This window comes from Bacillus rossius, chromosome 16 (assembly GCF_032445375.1).
Source record: "Bacillus rossius redtenbacheri isolate Brsri chromosome 16, Brsri_v3, whole genome shotgun sequence".
Lineage (NCBI taxonomy): Eukaryota > Metazoa > Arthropoda > Insecta > Phasmatodea > Bacillidae > Bacillus > Bacillus rossius.
In genome coordinates, this window is record NC_086343.1 from 26162236 (window position 1) to 26173224 (window position 10989).

The following is a 10989-nucleotide window of genomic DNA, read 5'->3' on the forward strand; positions in this document are numbered from 1 at the left end:
TGTTTGGGGGGGGGGAGGGTGGGCACCTCTGGTTAAAACATAGTACGAGAAAAAGTTCATGGAACCCATGAACGTCCATCGGAAAAGAAATAATCTGTTCACGCGAAACAAAAGCCCAGCGCGAGTCGCCCTGCTGTCATTAAACCCAGTTCAGGCGTTTGCTACTCGGGTTCGATTGTCTTGGGAAGCGACGGCAAATGTCAGGCCACGCCCAGGCTGATAATCCCTCGTCCAAGGACAGAGATGATTCCCGCGGCGAAGAGAACTAGTGCAGTTATCTCTCACCCTAACTCCCCACGCCACCCACCAATACAACAAAGACAAATGATCCACCACGCAGGCGTTATCTTGACCGCTATAAATACCGTCGCCGCACTGAGCTTGTCACATCTCGCCAGCCGACTTCAACCAGAGCAACATGACTCCGGTAGGTGTCTGCATCACACAGTGGTAAAAACCTTTTGCTTCAACTTACCAAGAACACTGGTCACAAATCATCCAGTGATCTGCGTAAAATTACTGCTATCTTCGCAAATTTACCGACACTGACTTCTCTTACTTCAAACTTGGTATAGAAGCAAAAAATTTCAAAAAACTGTTAAGTCTTCAGCAAGGAAAATTTTTATTTAGTCCACTTGTGTTTAAACCTTTGTTTTTAAAACCAAAATTTACATATCGTCGAAGTTAATAAACTGTGGAGTTTATACAAAGCTCTATTATTTAAAATTACTAAGTTAAATTCTTCGTTTGGAAGTCCGTAAATTTGCTGTAATTTCTAACAGAGCAGTCGGGGACTCGGTGTCTATTGTCATTTTAGAATTTTTCGTAATTTCACTAACGGATTAGCAATGTTACGAGAATCAGTGATACATTACTCGTTAAGGTATATACCACGGAGCCGTACGAGCATAAGTACAAATTTGGCAGATTTTAGTTCCATCGCAGGACTGTATTATAAAAGTTAGTTTTCTACCGAACTGTTCCATCGCAACATACTCAAACAATTTCCTGAAGCATGTCTTTGTTTAAAAGGAACGTTTTTTGCTAGGGGTTATTTAAATAATTTATATTGATTTTGTTGACCACATGAAGAAATATGAGGATTGATAGATATAAAATAGCAAATCATTGAAAAGTAAATTTATCCAATTATAACATAGGATCGTTTGGTTCTGAGGTAAAATATTTACAGCATTTATGTTAATACGGTATTTATTATCTTAGTATAAGTGAAAATGAATATGTACTTAATATTCAAAATTTATTTACTATTTCTATTCTTAGTCGTGTCAAGGAAAATCTTTTAAACGGTGGTGTTTTTATAACCTTATAATATTTAAATTATATAAAAAATATGCACCTAATGTATGAATAAATTAATAACGCCAGGAAAATAATGTATTGGTACCAGCTATTCATATGTCTGTGTGAGACATTGAACAACACTCTCTGTGGTTCATACATCACGGAATACTACACCTTATGCTGTTCTCTTTCACAACCTATGTTACTCCATTGATCAATTTAGCTGGATTAATGGTACTTAATCACACACTATCGTTGCGACATTTCTAACTGTGATCAGTACTTGGAGGTACGTCTGGTCGTTGGAATATATTGCATTTTATTGCGTCTTCATCGGGCTTCGGGGAGTTACGAATGGTGATAAGACTCATGAAGGAGAAGGTGCCTGCCGCTTTAATTTTCGGGGCTGTTACCGGCTTCAGTATCCGAGGTAGTATCCATCAGTGTCACGTAGAGGGTGCCTCTTTCACTCACTACCGCCTCGTGGTACCAAGGGTGTTCACCAAAGTTAGCTCTGCCAGGGAGTCCTCGTCCCTCGACATTCTTTCCTTCCACCTTCGCAAGAGCACGGTAAGGGGCCTCTTGGGTAAGATATTAGGGTCAATCAATTGGACCCGTCACTATGTAGTTACAGTCCAGGTATTCACTCGCGTTCTCTCACTTCCCACAGTTGGCACTGCTGGTCCTGATCGGCGCGGCGGCCGCCGGGGGCGCCCCGGGCTCCGGTTCCGCTCCCTTCGGAGGACCATGTGTGGTCGGGATCTTGGGCCGGCTGCCCGGAGCTAGGGCCTACTCCAGAGCTATGATCTACCCATGGATCGCCGGAGCGTATCCCGTCGCCGTACCGCGCGCCGCATCAGGCCCCCAGAAGCCCATCCTCAAGAACGACAGCGTCAACAACGGAAACGGCAGTTCCGCTTCCGAGTGAGTATATCATCGAGGTTTTAGTCTACGGAATTGGGTGTCTGTTCTGAAGTTGAGGTTAACTGGTTATTAAAAATTCAATCATGAAAAGTAAAAAAAAATTGATTTTGATCATTTCGCACTGGCTTTGACAAAGCTTTTTTTAAGTGATAGTTTAGTACTTCAAGTAGGAACAGCTATGTTGGAGTTAAAAATATTAATCTATATGGCATTTACAAATAAGTTTGCTTTCAAAACTTTAAATTTATTTATCTTGTAAAACAAAAATAAAATTTTATAATGAGCTGATACCATTTCATAATATGTAGTTGGAAATTTCACAGAAAATACCGTAATAATATCTTCTTTCGCCTCTTTTATGCATTATTAGCGTGTGTTAAAATAAATAATTCAGTTGCTATTTGCAACATATATTTTACTACCGTAAAATTCATAGAGTTATTAAATGTTAGTGTTACATTTCTATAAGACATAACATACTTTATGAGTTCTGGGTTTAGGCCGTGTTGGTATAATCATTATATCCCTTGAAGGAGACTGCAACAAGGCATGCGAAATGTCAGGCACACCTTTACACGTGCCCTAACACCCGGAAACAGATATGATGTTAGTTACCCTGGCCACCTAATACTATTATATTGATTTCATGTCTATATAGCTACACGAAAGATTATATGGTGAATTGTAATAAAACAGAAATAACAGCAATTTAGTCACCACACCGCCAAAAACCTAATAACCCCGAAGGTAACAAAATTCTCTTGAAATATATAAGTTAGGCTATTAAAATATAAAATATATTTAATAAAATTGGGATTGGTTTTCATTTAAAAACACCTAAAAATTTATGTACTTAGTAAAAATAATTTCTTAATTTCTATCTATGGTTATTTTAAAGTAAATAAAAGCATTTTTTAGCTGATTGTATACAGACATGGGTAAAAACCCGCAAATAAACATCACAATGAAATCTACATAAGTGGGGTTTCAACATTGAATAATGATTCCTTTAATTTGCAGTTAATTGTTGAAAATACCCTCATCAGTTAACATTGCATACAAAATTTAAGTTTCTTAACAAACATTGTTGATCAACGTAATGGTGTTGATATATAATTATAACTATGTTTGATTTAATTTTTAATGACGTTAATGATGTAATTCACAATTTAAAATGTAGAAATGAGCTTTTTTGTAATACCATAAAATCTTCTTTCTATGTAAAGCACCGGCAGGATCTGTAGTGTACTGATTTCAGCACTAGTCGAAGCTGTTTTGAGACACGAAAGGCACTCGTTGTTCACGAAGGAATTGATTGTCTGCGCCGCAGATACGCGACCGCCAACGGCATCAGAACGGGCGAGGCTGGGGTCCAGAATAACGCCGAAGAGCCCGGAGCCAAGGCCGAGCCGGTGCCTCGCTCCTACACGTACATCGACGACGCGGGAAAAAACATCACCGTCTACCACATCGTCAACGGTGGCCAACTGCCCACCCGGCCATCCATCAATGAGGCCACCTTCAGGTTGCTGAAGCCGTACGCTGTTGAGGAGGCGGCGGCCGTGCGCTACCCTGAAGCAGGCGCTCCTGGAGTCGGTTACCTCGGAGACGGGTTCCCCGGAGCCGGTTATCCCGGAGCCGGGTTCCCCGGAGCCGTGTTCCCCGGAGCCGTGTTCCCCGGAGCCTGGTTTTCCGGAGCCGATTTCCAAGGAGCTTACGGCGCCCTGCTGCCCTTTCTTGAAGCCGCCCGGCTTCGGCGCCAAGACCGGATACTCGTACCCCAAACCTGGCTAATAAACAACCTCTGAAGTTGCGACTTGAACACCCAAGGCCGAGCTCTTGATCTCCTTCCTCGCTTGCGATCTTCTCATTTATAACCTCTCTGCAGGTTACAACCCCCTGTTCGGTGACGCGATGACTATGTGCTACGGCGAGAAGATAGAACACCTTTTTTGTACCCAATGTGTAATAGAACTATCGCATAATACTCTAGTGATTTCTAAAATGTTGAAAGTTTTTTTTATGTTTTTTTTTCTGCTCATTTTTTTATTTACAAAATAACATTAAATATAAATACATTAATTGTAAGATACATAAAGCGGTTGTTTTCAACCGGTACTCCCACTCAGCTAAATCTCTTCCGGCACCTCTCCACAGACTTCGCTTGAGCGCGCGATGATTCAGTACTTGTGTTCAATATGGTCAGGACGTGTCAGTGTCGTTTGGAACCAAATCTCGGGTGGATGAAACTAATTTCAGTAACCTTCAATGACGTATGAAATGACCACGTTTTAACTAGTTTCTATTTTGTGGGTCACAAACCGTGTATTCACTGTAAGTGACCCTGGCGTATGAAAAGAATTTTGTGTCGCTTTTTACTTGTACAGGTAGATTTTTTTCTTTTTAATAACAATTCCGCTGATCATAGCATCGTATGAGAAATCTCCAGCTTACTGACATGTGTTCTGGTGTTTGACATGATTTGTACGGTAAGATATTTTTGGTTGTAATTCAAAGGTTTGCTACATTATGTTTTCCTTTTATATAAATTACGATAAACCACAAAAAGCGGGTTCCAAACCCGCATCAGAAAACTTCACACACTGAATGACGGCTATAAGGCTCATTCTCATATTACACTCTACATCTGAAAATAACACTAAACGGTTCTGTGTTAAAAAAACTCTGCTTAAAATTGCATTTACTTGAAAACTTCGTTAGAGAAAATGCATACCTACATCAATAATTCAACCATTTCCTTAGTTAACATAAAATAATATGCATTCTGTTAAAACGGTTATTCTTAATGGAAAAAAAACCATTGGGAATAAACTCATAAAATGATTTGCCATTCTTAATTGAATCCCTCTTATAAATAATACCACATCAAAGTTAAATATGACCATTTTACATCCAACAGAATGAATGGTGCTAGTAAAATCTGTAATTGTAAATAGCATGTAGCTATCGAACTCTGAAAGATTTCTGTGATTTGTTCCACACATCCCAGTTAACTTTAAGGGTTTATAGAAATAACTGTATATTTCTTAGAATGTTTAGATATTAATTTTAAATGTGACATTATTATCGTTATACTTATATTATAAATGTTATTGTACTATGTGTGAAATTAAATAAATATATTTACAATTGGTACTTAATATGAATTAGAATGTTTTTTTCTATAAATACCAAGACAATTTATCTAATCTGTGTTCATTGAGCTGTAAAAATGATCCTTAAATTGGTTAATTACCTTAAGTAGCGCAACCGACTATCTAAACTTATTATTGAATGGTAATATATGACTTTAAAAAAGAAAGTGTGAACTATAATATAATCTGCAGTTAGGTTATAACAAAATAAACATAAATAAATTCGTCCTCGGTAAAGGACTACCTTTTAAGGCGATTGGTGCATGGAAAATATTACGACAAAACTACTTTAACTGTACATATTTATTTTTGATGCTTCTTTTTAAGACATAATATACCTAGGATATTTTTAATAAACTTTTTTTTACTGAGTTATGTCATTTTAAATGCATTTATTTTCATTCCAAGCCAGAATTATTTAGATAACACATAATTATGTTAAACTTAAGTATAGTTCAAGAAACGAGTGTACGAATAGGTTTCTGCACATATAAAAGTAAGAAGAAAAAATTTTCATCGTCAAAATTACAGTTTAATATTGACAATTTCCATTGATCACTGCTGGACTACTTCAGGAGCGATTTAAAGAATAAATTTAAATGAAAACATAATTGGCAGAACACTATTGAGTTATGTATATATTTTCATATCCTTTTGTTTTTGATACGATCCGACTCAAAACATGCCCTCTGGAGTGACAGTTCTAGTGCTGCGTGTAAAACTCTCGCCGCCGGGAAGAATGTCCCCGCGACGTGGCGCTGAGGGCGGCGCTTGTCGCAACCAGGTAGTCCGGCGGAGCTCCGGCCGGCGGGCGCAGCCTGCGTGTGGGGAGGGGGAAGAATGGGGTGTAGAGGGATGACGAGAGGAGACCGAAGAAACGACGGGTCTGTCAAGGTCGCGCTCATGGAGCTAATATACAGTAATACATCTGGAGAGCCGGGTATCGGCTTCCTACGCTGGAAGAAAATGAAAAAGAGCCAAACACGCCTCGCGCGGCCGAAGAATCCTCCAAACTAAACTCGCAACAGCTCCGAAACTATCAAAACAATCAAACTGAAAATTTTACTGGAGTATCTATAAACATTTTTCCCCACATCGCTTTAATATTTTTTTCGAAACATAAATGTTTTCATTTTTAAAAATTAAACACTTATTTACTGCCAAAATGTTTTGTGATTACGCAGAGTAAATTACAACATCGAGGAAAAATTTTTGTTTGCAATTGTAAGTGGCGGACACTAGCGTATGAAATAAGGAAGAAGCCTCAAATTTTATTTACATACCCCTTTTGACCCATTCAACCCCATACTTTTATTTTTACAGAGAGTTGAAGTGGGAATAATGTTTCAGTGGGTAACACTACCGACATATGTCTTCGGAACGCACTTTTTTTTTGATATTATACATCTCAAAATTTATAATTTCATACACAACGTTTATAAAAACGAATTCTTACTTACCTCATTTAATCTATTACAAACCTCTTGTAATATACGTGTATTAGTAGAAGAACCAACGTAACATGCAAACCTTAGGTAAATACTGGTAGAGAATTGTTTGGAATAACTGTAATGCTATGCATATACTGACAATGTAAGAAACTTCCAATTTTATTAATTGTTTGCATAAGAATTAATAATTTTAAAAAAATCATAGAATAGGCCTTTATAGACTGAAAACCTTTCACGTAGTTTCAAGTCGCGTACATAAAAGTTTTTTAATATATATAATTACCAAATATTGTTGAATATATTTAACATTTTTATACATGTTACAACACACATATAATAACAAACCTATATAGTATATAAAAAGACAAATGCCAAATTTTAGCATTTTGTATTTATTTTCTCTGTGTGAATAAAATAACAGTTCTTAACGTAGTTGCTAATACTGTACTATATTTCTAAAAAAAAAAAATTACGAAAACCCCTGACATCGTCACCATAACAATGATAAATTTGCAAAATAATTAAGGCACATTTTTTTATGCTACGAAGCACACTCTTAAGAGAAATGTTTTAAACTTATGTTGGGATGTAACTAATATCTTAAAAGCATTCTGAAACCGTTACTTTGAGGGAAACCTTAATATACCGAACACCATACCATCCTTTAATCGAGTACGATTTTCGCTTCTTAAGACCCATTTGTCTTCAAAATGCACTGTACTGTGTAAGTAATAAATCAGTCTTAAAATCATTTTTTTTTATCTTCCTATTTTGTATTCTAATTGAGATAAATATCAGATAAGCATGTGTTACTTGTATCACGACATCAAGGTATTATTTATCAGTAATTAATATTTCATTTTATTTTTTTGTTAACTAATGTGCATAGGGCAGTGCACTAGACATCACTACCTGTGTGTAGTGTTGCGTTACACTTTTTAACGCATTAGAGTTTACATAAAATGATAAATTCAAAATTTCTTTTAAAAGTATAAATATCAGTGATCAATTTAATTAATGTCCAGTATAACTCAGTCAGTAAAACATTCGGAAATATGTATAGGACCTGTTAACCTAAATATTTGTTACCAGTTAAACTGAACTAAGATGTGTTAGAGTGGTTTTTTCTCTGTCCGTATATTAGAGGTATGGAACATCAATAAATATAGTTTAAAAAACTAAAGAAACATGCTTTTAAAGATTATCAAACTAAAAAGTTAAAAATAATTTTAAAATTTAATTTATGACAATAGTATATAAGCAATACTAGTATAAATGAGAAAAAAAGCTTGAGGTGCTTTGTGCCATATTTTTTGTATATTAAGCGCCCCATGCTTTTTTCTCATTTATACTAGTATTGCTTATATACTTTTGTCATAAATTAAATTTTAAAATTATTTTTTACTTTTTAGTTTGATAATCTTTAAAAGCATGTTTCTTTAGTTTTTTAAACTATATTTATTTTTAACTTTTTAGTTTGATATTCTTTAAAAGCATGTTTTTTTAGTTTTTTAAAATATATTTATGTATAATTTTCACAGTGAAATGAGTTACCGACACTACCTATTACCATCTGAGATAACTATTTGGAGTTGAAACGTCACAAATAAATGGTAAAGTCTCTCCGAATCATTTACAGTTAGATGTATGGATATAATCTTAGAATTTACCAGAAAAAAAAAACATTCTTTTTTTCCGGCGTGGCCGGGAGTAGAACCTACGATCGCTGAATCCGTAATCTGACGTCCCATATGACGCGCGCCTTAGACCGCTCGGCTAACGAACGTGATGGCATTAGTGGGACATTTTAGAGTGATAAGGCATTCACTCTTAGTCGAAAGAGTTACAGACGGACAGACAAACAAACATACAGGTGAAGCTAATATAAAGCATGTAATAAAATACGCATCTGTCGCCCATTTACTTTAAATACAGAATTATAAACTACATATTGTGAAAACATTCTGCAGCAGTTTTTGCTGAACGGAAAAACACGGATGAGAAGACAGACGAAATGTGTTTGGTAAGTGATTTTTCGTCAAATGAAATGGAACAGGACAGTGCTTATCAGAATTAAATTACAGAACTACTTTTGTGCAAGGAAATGTATTTTACAAAGACATTTCAAGAGAAATCACCTTTAAATGAAATAGATCTTGCTGACATGGAAGAAATAGACTTAGATTTAGAGGCCAGGCCCCTTTCAAGTGACGAAATTTCTCTTGAAGGGCTGAAATATGTTTCTGGCTATATAGCTCACCATTTCAGAAATAAATATCCTGACCTTGGCACTACGGATTTCAATTCGGAGGACGATAGCTGGATACATGTACAATCAAAGGGTAACTTACAATGTCCCACTAATGAATTTTTTGAATTAATAAAGATCACTGAAATGTGTTTTGATAATATTCATGGCAACAATTTGTGCAAAAAAGAGCGGATTTTTGAATCACTGACTAAAATTATTTGCGGAACTACTGAAAATAAATATCCAGAAGAAGTTATATACTATTTTGTCAGGACAAGAACGTATATGCGTATCAAGTATTTGAACATGAAATATTTTAACGAACAAGACCAAAAACGCAAAGAAAGAAATAAGATGAGGAAAACTACCCTCTAAGATTTTTCAGTGTGATAGTGTCCACTTTCCTTCACCATAATATTTATGTTCATAATTTATTTACGATGTTTTTTAATTACTATATTTAAGAAAAGCATTTATTGTGAATATCGCAGCAATTATGTAGGGCTTAAGTATTTATTGTATTCCAAATATTGAGTATGTCATTTTTATTGCCTTTATTAAAAATAATATATATATTAACAATGTAACAAAATTGCGATATTTTTGTATTGCTATTGCAATTTCGTTTTTTGTAAACATTATTGTAGACTTTTTCATATTGAAATTAAATTTGCTATAGGGTTGTTTGTATTTTAATTTTACAGTTATAAGATTTTTTATATGTTGTTTACTGTTTACAAACATTTGAAAAATATTTCCTTAAACATATTTCCATTTCCATGGCAATAGTCTTGTTAGCTTTTCGGGTAACTCTTCTACATCCTTGTGGCGTAGGTGATTTAGAATTTCCATTTATCTAGAAAAATGGGCTTTCAGAATGTTTTTTAACACACAGTGTTTGGGAAGGTTTTTGAAGAAAAAAAATTGACTAGGCGTTTTATTTTTTTGCAGCTGAATTCGGGCACTTGCATGAAATATAATTAATCCGTAGGAAGCGCAATGGTTTAAAGTATTGATGTTGAAGATTTGAAAAGATTTATTGAAATAGTGTGAGAGAATGAGCGAGTTGAGTGAGAAGAGTGCGGGAGTGGCCACATGACGTCTGCGCAGTTGCGAACAAAAAATAATCCATTCTGCCTCCCCATGGCGAAGAATGAGTGAAAGAGAAACCTGATAAACATTCCCCTCCTCCGGGCACGATAGAACCTTATCGGCTGTGTGTTAGAGAGAGAGATCGAGATACAACCTTCGAGGTTTTGTTAGTTCCCGCTAGATGGCAGGCCGCAGAGCGACCACCAGCGACACCCTTCCCATATGAAGGCCATCTCGCCACTGACGAGCTGGAACTAAGCTCCTGACCTCCCTACATAGTAACGGTCACCCACATAGGCATCTAGACTCTTTAGTGGTCATATGATACAAAATTCATTGTTTTCGGGCCTGTGACCGTTTTTTACCGTGCACCAATCGCCTTAAGAGTGAGCGACAGGCCGGAGATGGTAGGAGGAAATGACAAAATCGCGGAGGAGCCACGGAGGTCAAGGAAAAGCCTAGAAAACAGTTCCAGAATATCCTCATAGAGGGCACTGTCGTAGCTGGGTAGCTGCTGTCAATCAAGCAGGATTAGCTGCCGCCACTGTGTCTAGCTAGAGCGGTTGGGGTTGGCTTGGGCCGTTATGAAGAGCAAAACAGGAAGGGGGAAGGGGGGGAGCGATCTCGTCCTGTGGCGTAGCTGAGATGTGTAAGGCGCGAGTGTGTATGCACGTCCGCTATTTTTGATCGTCAGTTGCTAGTGCGTGCAGTACATGCTCACGCGCATCAAAAAATCTGTCAACTCAACTTGGTATAAATCAAAAACCATTTAGTCGAACGACGTCCAAATTTGTCAGTATAATTGTGAACT

At 36.6% G+C, this 10989-nt stretch overlaps 1 protein-coding gene across 1 annotated transcript; it reads left to right on the forward strand.

Moving 5' to 3' along the window:
• Positions 1-391: 391 nt before the first annotated feature.
• Positions 392-5390, forward strand: LOC134540100 (pupal cuticle protein 20-like). The gene is made up of 3 exons (XM_063382580.1): positions 392-427; positions 1976-2229; positions 3560-5390. The coding sequence occupies exons 1-3, from the start codon at positions 419-421 to the stop codon at positions 4035-4037; spliced, it is 741 nt and encodes a 246-aa protein (XP_063238650.1). The 5' UTR covers positions 392-418; the 3' UTR covers positions 4038-5390.
• The last annotated feature ends 5599 nt before the right edge of the window (positions 5391-10989 follow it).

What these genes read in the sequence shown, in the direction of transcription:
- LOC134540100 (XM_063382580.1), top strand. An exon ending in AACGGCAGTTCCGCTTCCGA is followed by an intron (nt 2,230 to 3,559) that starts GTGAGTATATCA and finishes TCTGCGCCGCAG; the next exon opens with ATACGCGACCGCCAACGGCA.